This window comes from Python bivittatus, unplaced genomic scaffold, assembly GCF_059951505.1.
Source record: "Python bivittatus isolate LINGU-HERP-01145 unplaced genomic scaffold, Pbiv_v1 ctg000680_np1212, whole genome shotgun sequence".
Lineage (NCBI taxonomy): Eukaryota > Metazoa > Chordata > Lepidosauria > Squamata > Pythonidae > Python > Python bivittatus.
In genome coordinates, this window is record NW_028277095.1 from 5,171,707 (window position 1) to 5,185,756 (window position 14,050).

At 46.8% G+C, this 14,050-nt stretch overlaps 1 protein-coding gene across 3 annotated transcripts in view; it reads left to right on the forward strand.

Moving 5' to 3' along the window:
• CNNM4 (cyclin and CBS domain divalent metal cation transport mediator 4) overlaps nucleotides 1-10,102 on the forward strand; it is a 58,911-nt gene extending 48,809 nt beyond the window's left edge. The window contains exons 6-8 of one of the 3 annotated variants that reach the window (XM_007429743.3): nucleotides 3,963-4,028; nucleotides 6,296-6,483; nucleotides 8,895-10,102. In XM_007429743.3, coding sequence (XP_007429805.2) covers nucleotides 3,963-4,028; nucleotides 6,296-6,483; nucleotides 8,895-9,101 — 461 coding nt within the window. In that variant the 3' untranslated portion in view covers nucleotides 9,102-10,102. Of the gene's footprint in view, nucleotides 1-601; nucleotides 3,796-3,962; nucleotides 4,029-6,295; nucleotides 6,484-8,894 lie in introns of those variants that run through there. The other 2 variants (XM_088151937.1, XM_088151938.1) reach the window with 2 other exon arrangements.
• Nucleotides 10,103-14,050: the final 3,948 nt, after the last annotated feature.

Consider the following 14,050-nt stretch of genomic DNA (forward strand, 5'->3'; position numbering starts at 1 on the left):
GCCGTGGAGTCGGCACACGAAACCTTCGACTCCAACTCCTTCGATGGTAGATCGATATAGGAAATCAATTATAAATATACTAATTATATATTTCCTATATCGACTGCAAGCATGCAACGTACCAGGCATTTCATCACTGCCTGCGTGAATATCTTGAAATTTGCAGAGAACCTGAAATTAAAATGCCTCCTGAAAAAAAATAAAATCGAATTATTATCTATGAGATAGGAAATGTTTACATATTATATTATTTATATTATATACAATTTAAATTTATTAGGAGTTGGAGTTGGTACATTTCTACCGACTCCGGTAACCCAAGAATTGCTTCCAACTCCACGACTCTGACTCCACAGCCCTGGTTGGAAGCACACGATGTCCACATTGAAAGACCGGCACTAGACACCCCTTGCTTTCCAGGGTGTTTGGTTTTTACCTTTAAAGCTCTAGTTTAGTGCCTAACTATTTGATTATTGGGGCACCAGCTGTCTGGCCATTAAGATCTGCAGCTGAAGGTCCCCGCTGTCAGACGCTTCTCTGCCTACACACAGAGAAAGGCCTTCTCCCACAATTTCGTTTTCATTTTCATTTTTTATGCTAGGCTTACATGCCAGTCCTATCACTTCCAACTTCAAATGCTTCCATAGTGAAGAGGATTAAAACAATTCAGATAACAAAGATTGCCAGAAAACAAGCCATCGATACTCCCAGTTCTTGGAATGCCCTCTCTTGGAAGTTGCAGTTAGTCCCTACTGTCGCTGCCTTTAAGAAGAGCACCCGGAATACATCTCTTTTACCAGATCTTCCAAAGCCATTGATTTTATTATTCCTATTTTCTTTTTCTGACTTTTTTTTTTCATTCTTTGTGTCTGGTTTTCAGCCCTAAGCCACCTGGTCTGTCCATTTTTAATGGGAAAAGGGCACATGAATCAAGTCCATAAATAATTGGAGTTGGCAGAGGACTTGGGTCAAAAAGTAGGCTCAGCTTGCCCAGAGGAGCAGCTGGGTCACAGATGGGCACCAGAGGGGCCATGCCCTCTGCTTGTCTTGATGAGTCTTGAGTTGACCCAATCAGAACAAGCTTTTTAATGCAATTGGAGGACTTGGTTGAAAGCCACATGGGATAGATAAAGCTGCCCTGAAGGGAGTTTCTCCCTCCTCCCTGAACTAGCAGCGTCATCTTTGACAACAGTTGATTCCTCTGGTTTTGATAATATTAAATGTTAGGGTTCTGCCATCTAGTGGCCGATGTCCAGCCTTATAACTTCCTCTGCAGAACGGGCAATGCTCAGTCTGCCACAGCCTTCTCCAACCTGAGGGCCATCAGATAGGTTGGACTTCAACTCCCATCATTCCTAGGCAGAAAGGCCTTTGTCCTTTGGCCATGCTGCTGGGGGCTGAGGGGAGCTGAAGTTCATCACTTCTGGCACCCACAGGGGTGGTCAGAAAAGGCAAAATGCCTCCCTTCCTTCCTTCCTTCCTTCCTTCCTTCCTTCCTTCCTTCCTTCCTTCCTTCCTTCCTTCCTTCCTTCCTTCCTTCCTTCCTTCCTTTTTCCCTCCCTCCCGCCCTTGCATTCAACTTCTATGTTTTTCCTGACATATTCCCAATTCTCAGTTCAAATAGTAAAAAGCCCTCTTATGCACAACTATTTTGCCTTTTGACAGACCTTCATACGCAACCGTCTAAATATTTTGTATATTCTTTTGGGTTTTGGGGTTTTAATCCCCTGTGCACTGACCAGCATCACTACTATGAGATGGGTGCCTATGCAAGGTTTGTTTGTTTTTGTTTTTTTTAAGATTTAGTGTATAGCATACAGTGGATTTGATTATTACCCTTGTAATTCCCAATTCGTTGGTAATTTACAGTTGAATAGTTTTCAATTTACAGTTCATTGGTAATTTTTGAAGAGTTCTGGGGGGGCTGCTTTCAGGGTCACCTGCAGATTTTTAGATTTTTGCATTTTGTTATACATTTTTAAGAACAAATCAGGGAAAGTGGTGAAGAGAAAGGCAATACAAATGATCAGGTATATGGAAGCTAAATCTTAGGAGGAGGAAGAGGAACTGAGAGAACCTTGTACCTTTAGCTTTCCGGAAAACTGTTCAAGGAAGTATGATAACACTCTTCAGATACTTCATGCAGAACAAAAAAAAATAGTTAAGTTTCAGGAGGTCAAATTCTGATCAGATATTAGGAAAGTTTTTCAAAGTTTCGAAGAGTTTTGGTGGTGGAACCCATCAGGAGCATCGGTGGAGAGTGGTTGACGTTTGCAGGAGGGTGGGCTCAGCATTGCGTTGAAGCCTAACCCCTTTTGTAGGTGCACGTACAGTACGCAGGAACAAAGGGGGGGGGGTTCGATTGTAACACCGCCCCCACCATCATGGACACCCTGGAACCAACAGCCTAGGAAGTCGGTAGCTCCTGGTTGCTGGATGTGTCCAGACGATCCATTTGGATCCGCTTTAATGGGGATAAACAGTCACCTCAAGGGCCTATTATTAATAATGATTTTATCCCGTCATCCGCTTCCCTTTTTCTATTTTCTTTCCCATGGTGGCTCCCTTTATAACCTCAAAGGGAAGAATGGGGGGTGCCAATTAAAGACATGTCATGAAAGGGGCTATCCTGATTTAGAGGATTTACTCTCGTGTTCGCAGCTTTGCACGGGAGGCAACGTTCCTGCAGTGGCACCCTCCAATTTAGGAAAAGGGGATAGACAGAAGATGGCAGTTTTGCTTATGCTTCAGTTAGGGTGAAGGTGTGGGGGGGTCGTTCTGTTTCCATTTGCTAACATGTCCTGCAGCGCCTCCTGTGATCGCCTCCGTACGCTGAAGACTCCCCTCTGCCGGGGAGCTGGTTTGTTTATTTATTTACTTATTTATCACATTTATACACCACCCATCTCACTGCGCAAGCGCCTCTAGGCGGCTTACGCATAGAAGGCGATGAAGCAATGAAACACCTTTACAAAATGTGCCAGGTTAAAAGGTGAGGGAAGCGTCATCCGACCACCGCCCACCCCCAGAGCTGCGAGCCCCCATGAGATCCCCATGCCGGGTGGCAGAGCCAGGGCTTCCTGCTCTTCCAGAAAGCCCGGGGGGGGCCAGCCTCACCTCGGGGGCAAGATGTTCCACGGGGCGGGGGCAATGGTGGAAAAAGCTCTCCTCCTTGACCCCGCCAGTCGTAATTCTTTAGCTGACGGGGTCTGCCACATGCCCTTCCTGCCGGATTGGGTGGGACGGGCGGATGTAACCGGGACGAGACGGCTCCTCGGGTAACCTGGGCCCATGCCATGCAGGGCTGTAAAGGTGATAACCAACGCCTTGAATTGGACCCGGAAGCAACCTGGTACCCAATGCAGCTCACAGAGCAGAGGTGTTATATGGGTCCTTCTTCGGGCCCCAAAAATTGCCTGCGCAGCTGCATTCTGGACCAGCTGAAGCTTCTGGATACTCTTCAAGGGCAGCCCCATGTAGAGCGTGTTGCAGTAGTCCAGACAGGAGATGACCAGGCCACGAGTGACCGAGAGAAGGGGAGTTAAGTTAAGGGGACCTGCTCTGGCAGTGGATTTGGGGTGCAGAAGGGGGACCCAGCAGAGACGTGAGCTTGACTGACTCAACGGACGTTTTTTGCTCAAGCTCCTTTTTTAGAAAAAAAGAAAACAAAGTTTTCTCTCAGAGTTGTGCTGAGAGTTGCACAGTACAGTCCGTTTGCCCAAAGAGGTTCTCCTTGTGCGGATTAAATAGATGAGCTCCGATAAGCGGTTTTTCCGCTTTGGGCACCCCAATGGATCAGCTGGGAAGCCAGCCAGCCTGCTCTGTTTCGGGTTCTCCTTTCAACCACGGTTATAATATTGTCATTCCCTGCATGGCAAGGTTATTTTTGATTTTTGTTCTCCTTTTGCATCTCTCCCTTGCCGGTCCCCCCACCTCCGCCCTGTGTGTGTATGTGCGTGCAGCACCGCCGGACAGACCCCACCACCAGTCTCTTATACAGCGAGGGTCTTTGCATTCCAAGCTGTCAGGTAAAAAACTGCATTTGATGCTCGGGGGTGACTGCTGCGCATTAACGCTTTGCTTGGACTTCAACGGCACAGGTTGCGGTACAGGAGAGGTGGCCAAAGGAGTCGGCTAATGCACCGTTATTCCTTTAAAAAATGCTTGGAGTTGCAGGTGGAATATGGGGCTGGAGAGAGGGGGCTTCGGCTCCCTATTCACCGGAATGGCTTTGGTTCCCCGCCTCTCCCCTCTGCCTTCCTCTCTGTCCTTGGCTTTGCAAAAATAAAATACAGTAGGGAACACTCCCCATCTGGATTTGCACAACATACAACTTATTACTGAATGAAGCCCGTTTGGGGGGGGGGGTTGCTGTGTGCAATACATTGAATCATAAACCAATTGAACAAACTGGATTTTGCATTGAAAAAATTGTGCCTTCAAGTCAGTCCCGGCTCCTGGCAGCTCCTTGAGGTTTTCTTGGCAATGTTTTCAGAAAGGGGTTGGCCTTGCTGCCCACTTCCTAGTGCTGAGAGAGAGGGGACTGGCCCAAAGTCCCGCAGCTGGCTTCATGCCTAAAACTCAGCCTCCTTGGTTCCAGTCTCACGCCTCTAACCGCTGCACCAAACTGGCTCTCATTGCACAACCGAGTACAAGAAACATTTAAACCAATTTCACACAAACCAAGTTAAGCTTTTTGCGCAAATGTAGTTTCTAGGTCTTTAATTGACCTGGGTTAGGGTGCTTTGCTAAGGACAGGAATGTGGTGTATTAAATAATAGCATGCTATGTTCAGGTTTTCTCGGGTGTCTCATTTTAAGCAAGACCTTGAAGATCGCTGTCCAGCTCATTGCCTCTGGTTTTGCAATACCACACAGCAAAATCTGGGTTTCTTCTTAAGACCTCGCAGCTGGGTGGAGAGGAATTGTGTGCTTCAGCAGGGGTTTGGGGGCCTGCTCATCAGAGCTGGGGTCAGCAACCAGCACCTTTAGGCAACTGGTACACCGAATTGCCCAGGGAGATGCCAAGATGATTCTCTAGCTCCCCTTTCTGCAGCCCCAGCCCCAAATGTATTTGAAAACTATCTGCCATGCTAAAGCCACTAGAATTGCCTTCCCCAGCCTGGCATCTGGCAGCTGTCTTGGGACTTCAGCTCCCAGAATTCCTACTCAGCCTGGCCAAGGATGTTGCTGGCTGTGAATTCTGGAAGTTGAAGTCCCAACACATTGGAGAAGGGTAATTCTCTTGCCAGCCCTGGTGCTCTTTGAATGGTCCTACCCTAAAATGCACAGAATCATTCTATGCAGTTAATCTTGATGGTGGCTAGGATGCACAGTTGACCCAAACCAAACTCTCAGAAGCTAAACCTGGAGGTTCAGGGTCCTATGCCTTCACCTGTTGTAGAAGTTAGCAATCCTGCCCATATTTTGGAGCACATAGATGTGCACATGCTCACATTGTGGTGTGAAGTCATAGACACCCAGTAGAAGGCACAATGACATCATGAGGTCATGCAAACGATGTCAACACACACAACATCACGTATTCCTCTGAGGCCATCCATGTAGGAAGCGGACTTAGAAGGTGATAGACAATAAAATGTTCCGTGTGCCGTGTTACTTGCTCCATGGATAGCATCTTTTTCTGTGCTGAAAAAGAGACGGGTTTCAAGCAGAGTTAAAAAGCAAGTGATGCTTGATGGGGAACAAGTCCAGTCCCCAGAGACTCTTCAAAAGTTGCCACTGGATTGCTATCTTAATGTGAAAAATGAGAACACTATTAAATATACAGAGACAATTATTTAATGTAAGTGAAACCAAACTTAAATTTTGTCCTGCCCCACCCACTTTGAGGAGTGTGTTGCTTGCATGCCATTCCAATCTATGTTTTAGGGTCCTGGACCCCAAAATGTGCACCCGTGAATGCAGTGTTGAAGCAGGATGCAGGTCAAGCCCAACCTCAGAAACTCATTAGGCCAGTCAGTGTTCCTCAGCCTAACCTATCTCAGAGGGCGATTGTTGTGGGGAAAAAACTGGAAGAGGAGATGCTGCTTCTGTGACCCCTTTGAGGAAAGTTTAAGGAGAAGACTCCCCATGTCCAGCTCAATGTCTGGTGACTTCGTGGGCAGGTCCCTGAGGTGTCCTTGGCAGCATTACAAAAGTGACCTAGGTTTGCTTAGCTCTTTTGAAGTCAGCCAAGGTGGACTAAGAGTTGCCACCTTCTAAGAAAGAATCAAATAAATGGAGGAATGGTACAGGTGGAACATGGTTTCTGGATCATCTTTGTCTCTGTCTAGTTTCAGAAATCCGTTCTCCATCTCATATGAGTAATCTGAATCGCTCGGCGTCTCTTTGCTACCATGAGCGCTCCGACTCTATCTCTTCCAACTTTAGCGGCAGCAACAACCAGCTTAATGCCAACACGAGTTCCCAGTACCTCTCAGACTTCAGTGTTCGTGCTCTTACAGACCTCCAGTATGTCAAGGTAAGCCTTAGGCCTAAGTCTCCCATGGATTAAAGTGAACTAATTCCTGGTTTCATCCATTCAGATACTGTAAAAGCAGATTTTTTTAAAAAATGGAGAAAGCTAGCTACTTAGGAAAATGGTTTCTTCTTAACAAGCTGGTTCTCTGTACTGAGTTGATTGTTGTTTCAAGGGTGGCTGGACCCAGAGAGGGGTGTTTCTATCTTGAAGATGCACCCACCAGGGTTTCATGAGTGGCAATCCCAGGGCAGAATAAGGTGGAGATTGTCATGGAGGAAGCTCTGACATCTTTCAGAGTATCTGAGCCACAGATGACTGGATGTGAGTCTTTGTGGTTGAGGCTGGGCTCTACAGAAGAGTTGGATTTGTTACCACTGAACTGGTCTCCCTGTTGCATAGTGACATCCCTGCCTGAGCTGCCGGATTCTGTGGCCAAGTTGGCAGTTGACTCCCTGAGATTGATAGTCCCTGGGGATTTTAACTTGGCCCTGGGCATGATTGAGACTGGGGCCACTTGGGAGATCATGGGCAACCATGGGCCCTTTGCACATCATTGAGAGCCCAATGCATATTGAAGGTCATCCACTAGGTTTGGGTTTTGTCTTGCAGCTGCAACGTGATCTGAAAGTGGAGGATATTACTCTCAGTCCTTTGCCATGGACAGATCATTCTCTGACGTTTGGCTTGTTGGTACTATCTCCAAGTCAGTAGGGAGGTAGGAACTATTAGACTGGTCTGTCCCAAGCACTTGATGACCCAGAAGAATTTCAGAGGGCTTTTGAGTTTTTTCCTAGGAACCTGACCAGCTGCTCTTCTCAGGCCTTAGTTTCTGCCTGGAATAGGTGGGGGAAGATGGCTTTGAACCAGATTGCTCCTACACATCCTCTTGCTGTACATCAATTCTGGTGGCCTCTTAGTTTTCCCAGGAACACCAGGAACTGAAAAGTCAGAAGAGATGCCTAGAGTGCCTTTGGAAGAGAATAAAAAGTAAACCCAACGGAGCACATGTGAGAGCCCATATTACAAATTAAGTTGTGTGATAAGAGCAACAAAATGTAACTTCTCTGTTCTTACCACACCCACTAATAGCTGACCATGGCCCCTCTTTAGGTGACCCATCTCTTGTTGGTGAGGGGAAGCCTCAGGACCATCTACTGGGCTGCTCTGAAGAATATTCTAGGCATCTAGCAGGCCAAAGTTGGTTGGATTCACTCAGAGTTGGACTCCAACTGGGCTGGTCCAATGAAAGTGAAAGAGGCATAGCCTTGTTTGGTTATGGATTCTGTTAATGTAGCCTTACAATAAAGTAGAATTAGCTCATCTGGTCATGTTTCCTGTCTGGTCTACTGCGGAAAGTCGACATCAATCTTGCAAAGTACAGTTCTCCTGCCTTCTCCTTTACAGCCTAAGAAGTTAGGGAGGGTCCCTTCTGAGTCTCTTTCTCCACCCATTGTGCAGCTGCGGGCTATGCCCTCTCTTATCTGACCATTCCCTAAGCCGCATCTTTTTGCCCTGTTTTTCAAGGTCTTTCTCACATACCATTACAGCAGGCCTCACTATGCCCATGTAACACTTCCCCTTTGTGAACTGCACTGGTCACCATTAAGCTTCTGGGTGCAATTCGAGATGCTGGTTATGACCCACAAAGCCCTATATGGCCTAGAGTCTGTCTGTCTGAGGGACCATTTGTCTCCCATAGTGCCTGCCTGTCTTGTGCAATCAGACAGGGTCAGGCTCCATCAGTCAAGCAATGGCATCTTGTGGAACCCAAGAAGTGGACCTCCTCTGTCACAGCCTCTGCCCCTGGAACAGCATCCTGCGAGACATTCCTAGTTTCCTTCAAGCCAGCCCTAAAAACTGAGCTCCTTCCCCAGGCCTTGGCTTACGGCGTTTGGTGGACTCTTCAGTTTGGGGGTGGTGTGGGAGGTGATGTGATGAGGGAGCATTTTACATGTTCCCTTGGGAAGACCATGTTCTTTTATATAATGTTGTTTTCTTGCTTTTTAATCTTGTGAAGACTCCCAGACTCATTTTGGAGCTGGGTGGCCTAATAAATAAATAAATAAATTTATCAGCCTGGGCAGTTTTTAGCATCATGTTGCTAGTTCCTTTTGTTGAAAATGCATGATGCTGGTAAATAATCACCAAAGAAATCCTTGTAGGTTAAAGGGTAGGGAATCATGGCTTTTAATTCTCCCCATGATTGGCAGAAGCAGTGGATAATGCAAAACAAGGGTAAGCCTGTGGCTGTATCTGTGTGTATCTATATCAATATGCTTTCTTTGCATAATTAATGCATGCATATAATAGAAGATTTCTTTCCACCATGCCCAGCTTGAGGAGTTGTTACTATTTTAAATCATGCTTCTGCATACTGAGTTTCACCCCCTCTCTCTTTCTCTACCCTACAGATCACACGCCTCCAGTACCAAAATGGTCTCATGGCCTCCCGCCTGGAGAGCTGTCCCCAGACCCCCGACGGGAGCCCCCCCAAACTGGACACCTCCTTGCCCGAAAAGGGGGGCACCCTGGCAAACAACGAAACGATCGGCCTCTTGAATGAAAGGAACTGCCAGCATCAAAAGACAAACCACAGCCCCCCCGACAACGTGGTCTGACCCCGGCCTTCGGGCAGTTGGTCTGGCCCAGCTTGCCCACCCACCCTTTCCCTTCCAAAGACACGCCAGTGCCCACAGAAGGACTTTGATTGTGCATCTGTCAACCTCAGGTAGCAACCAGGGCCATGGGGAGAGAGCGCTTCCTTGCGCCCTCCCGTACCATTTCCGACTCCTCTGCCCTGTTTTCCCAGCCAGGTGGTTTTGAACTGGGAGGGGAGGCAAGACAGCCTTGAAAGCAATAGCCCACCATTAATTCCAAGGCGACCGGCTACGGATAGGAAGGGAAGGCCCGATCCTGGGTCGCCTGCAGTGTCCTGGGCTCTTCCCAGTTTGCGCGTCAGCAAGCTTGACAAGCAGGAAAAGCAGATTTCCCCTTCGCCGTACTGCTTTTTAACTCAACGCCGCGGAGAGGAAGGGGAGCCGCAGCACAGCCAGGGGGGCCTGGAAGCAGCTGTCTTTTTGCAGAGGGCCCAGTTCTGGTTCTCCCTTCCCTGCTAGGGGAGGGTCTCCTCGCTTCAGCTCCAGCAGCCCGTAGTTACAAAGATGGCACCGAACTCAGCAGAGGAGATGCAGGCTCATGGAGACGTCAGCCACCGTCTCTTAATAAGACAGACTTCGTTTTCCCATCTCAGGGAGTTCTGAGACTTCGTTATTTGGGATTATCTTTTTTTTTTCCTTTTTAATCAAGCCTTCGGGGTATTTGATAGCAGGGATGTGTCTGACCAGGAGGAACCAGCCAGGGTTACAAGTTGGCGAATGGGTCCCCTCTCCTGCTTCAGAAGGACCTCTGCTTTGGGAGAAGGTTCGGTTTCCCAATCCAAACTCAGTTCTCGTCTGGCTCCAAGTCACAGCCTCGTGTTTCAAGGGATCCTAACAAAATCAGTTATACGAAAAGTAACCGCAGGAGGTCAAGTGAAAGTTACATCAGGTCATGTTGCAGATAAATGGCTCCTTAAGTTCTTTTAAAAAAAAAAAAAAAAAAAGCTTCTGCAAATAGAAAACCAACATGGCAAGATAAATGTTGGGCAGAGGTACAGCTTTTCTCTTTGATGTACTTTGTTTCTACTTGCAGGGAGGTGTCTTAGTTTGGATAATAATCCTTGTATTTTCTTTCTTTTTTTACTGGGGAAGATTTAAATGGATACCCTCCACTTCCTGTCTCCAGCGGTACTGTTCATTTTGCCAGCTCAGAATGGGGCTATCTATATAGTCAGGCTCAGATCTCCAATTTCAAGGTACCATGTACATTTGCGTGAGGTTCTGGTGCAATCATAGAACTATTTGTGGGACACAGTTTGTAGAGTTTGGGGCTTGCAAATGAAAGGCAAGATTAAGAATTGGAATATGCGAGCTTTGCAGCCGAGAAAGGACTGTCATTCCAGCTTCAAATGTTTGAACCATTTCCTTTTGGAGCTGATTCAAACATGTGGCTGTAATTGTAGTAACAAATTACATTTTGTCGTATTTTTTTTTCAACCTGACCTGGATCAAATGTCATCTTGGTTTGCTTGTGGACCACAAGTAAGGCACGTTTTATTGGGGTGTGTGAAAACTGAGTGAATTCAGAAGATCAGGTTTTATGGGGAAAAGTGTCCTCAGAAGAGAATGACACCCTCTCTGTTTTTCTGTAGCTTTTTCGATAAACTATTTTCCACTGGTTGGAATCAGGATATGAGCTCAGGTGGTTAATTTTCAGTAGCCAAATGTCATGCCATTCTATCTTGATATAAAACAAACTCCAGAACAGTCTAGCCAGGCTTGATTATTTGGTCAATTTACCATGTGCGATTTTGGGGCAACTTGGAGGCATCTTTGATGACAGCTTTTCATAAACATGACACTGAGTATGATCAGTGGGTCAAAGCAGATGTCCAGAAATGCCTGTTTCCTTTAGGGATGCATTCATTGGGACAGGTGTGGCATCTGAAATGTAAATGCTGCAGCTTCTTTCCCGTGGGTGTGAAAGCTCAGCCCTTCAGCAGATGTGGCCCACTTGAAAACCAGACGTTGAATTCGCGCATTGGTTCTTCAAGGCTGCAAAGCACATATGAATGTACGCTCGTTGAATCCCTTCACTCTTAACCAGGTACCATTCAGAAATGTCTTTAAACATTTGCAAACCCATCTCAGAAAATGGAATTGTTTGGGCAGCCCGAGTCAGGCTGGATTGGGCAGGATTCATTCCCGGGTCTCTGCCATCCTAGGTTCTCGTTTCAAAAGACACCACGCTTTTCATTTTGCCTCCTCTGATCCTCAGAACCGCCTGGAGTTTTAAATCTCTCCCCCCCTCCAACATTTCCAAGAGGCCTTGGGCACAATGGCAGCCGCCATCGCCCTTGAGCACCCCCCAGATCTGTAAGGCTTCACTTCCCTTCATCCCTAGACAAAGGGTGATGATAACCGGGGCATTATGGGAGTTGTAATTAAACACATCTGGAGGGAGTTGGGTTCAAGATGGCTGCCTACAATAGTCTTCTTTTGAGTTGGACTGGTTACCCACTGACTTTATGGATACTTCCGTGTTGTTTTCTTGGCAAGAGTGTAGAAGTGACTTCCCATTGCTGCTTTCAGATTTTTTTTTTTTTTAAGAATTTCAGAATTATTCTTGCAGCCCTGGCATCTCCTCATGGTCTCCCATCCCAGCATAACCAGATTTGATCCTGTTTAGCTTGTTGAGATCAAGCAAGGTCAGCTAATGAAATCTAAGTATATTGTATGTAACTGAAATATATGATTCCCATTTCCATTTTGCCCCCTTCCTCTCTTTCTTCTTTCCAGTTTCCAGTTACAATGCAAGAGTGTAGCTCCCTGCCCTCCCCACCCCATCCCTGGACAAATACTTGTTGTCTCATAAAGGAGCAAGCACATTAATAATACTGTGTGAATAATAATGCTGCAGTAACGCTAACAGATCCCAATGATGATTTCACCTGAGTCACCCAGTAACCTTTAGGTGGGCTTGCAGAAAGCAGTGTGGCAACAAAATAATTAAGAACGTTGTGGCTTCTTATTACATTTGTTGCAAAAGTGTGTATTGCAGTTTGTTCTCCAGAGCCTCATCAAGTTCTGAGTGAGGCTTGACTGATCATAAAGCGATTCCCAAAGTGGATGTGTCGCCTATATAAAGGGAAGAGTTTAAAAATTAATAATTGCATCTTGCACAACAGGTGAGTGGTCAACAGAAGTGTGTGTCATGGGGAATATTTGACCCAGCTTGAGTTATCACCTACCCGGAAGTTCCCCATTGCATCTCTGTATGAATCCTTCTTCAGGTGTTTCTAGTGCAGGAACTCATGCAGAGAGACGGATGGTGGGTTTTACTCTCCTGGTTGTGTCATGGTTATTTTGCGTACTGATTTTTATTTCATAGCTCAGGGTCAAGTTGCAGCTCTGTATCTATAGGAAAAGCACCTGCAAATCAATAGGAAACCTCTTACAGGCCCAGAAGCATTTTGATGCAAGGCCTCAATTTGCCCTGAACAAAAACAGGATGGGCAAATTTTAAGCAGCCAGGGCTGCTGCGGGCAGGGAGCGGTTGCAAAGAGGGGGCATTTGGGATCCTTTATCTTTTGAGTTTTGCATCGGGGGGGGGGCTTTATAAACTTAAGTCTACTGTAGAACTTATAATATTATGCATATTAAGGATGGCAAACCCTGCTGCCCGTTTGCACCAACTGCCATTAAAGGAGATTCCGGGGGGCGCAGAAAAGGGCTCGGGAGCACATGCAACCTCAGGACCTCAGACTGCCCACCTTTTGAACTAAAAGGAGGCCAAAGTCAAATCCCAGAATCCAGGTTTTGCTTGAAATTGCTCCAGTGTGCACAATGGGGACCCTTTTTCTGACATCCTCCAAATCAGCTGGAGTTACAACTTTGGGAATTCTCATCTCTGTTCTTGGAGATTCCAAAGGTTCTTCTTTTAACATCTCCAGACGTCACCATGATGGAAAAACTAACCAGGATTGCAGCCTGGATTTGCATTCTTGGCTATCCAAGCTTTCCTCTGAAGATGAGTAGAGAATGTAGTCTGCTCATTTTGCTCCCACAGGAAAAAGTCCTGTTTCTGTTGAGATTCATGGATTGTCTGATGAAATTGCGCAACAGGAGGATGTACGGTACTTCGTTAGTGTGAGTTTGTCACAAGAAAGCCACTCTGCGCACTCCCCTAAGGAAAGATTCCATATACTCATGTCAGAGAGCGTGGTACTCTGCGTATGTTTGGATTTTATAGGAGTTTTGCTCTCTGGCTTGTCGAAAGCCGGTATCAAAACTGGTGTGTCTTCCTAAAAAGGTAAAAGCACAAACAATTTGGAACTTGCAATCCTCGTCCTAACATGTGTCATCGGTTAGGGCAGAAGCAAGTGGTTGTGTGTGGGTACACTGTCACGACACAGGGCTTGTGTTCGAACGGTCCCGAATTCAGAATGGGTCCCATTTTCCATGGTGAGTGTATAGCGTGGCTAGGAACAAACCACGGTCCTGGTTTGCCACCTGCCAAACCTGAGGTCAGAAATGCCACTCAGCTTCACAGCCGCTCAGCCTGAGTGCGATGGCAAGCCGTCAGGTTGAGCTCCAAGCCTTGCGCCGAGGTGCGCAAGTGGGCAGCATACATTCCTAAGGCTCGGAGCGCGTGGGAAGGAAACCCCCAGAGACGCCCACCTCCAGCTCAGCTGTCAGGCTACCTCTTGGACCAACTCTGTATTCTCTGCCAGGGAACTTCCCCACAAACCGAATTGCCGTCATCCAGAGGGGGTGAAGTCAGCTCCCGACGCCTGACGTCATTTCTGAATGTTGAGGCAGCCTAAAGTCAGTCCTAAGAAAGGAAGTGTGCGTGTGTGTGCGCGCGTGTGTGTGAGATAAGATCCTTTTCACCCTGTTCTAGTTTCCTACTTGCAGGGTAGAAAGATGGGGGAAAAAATGACCAACCATCTTCCTATGTTCCTTTTCAT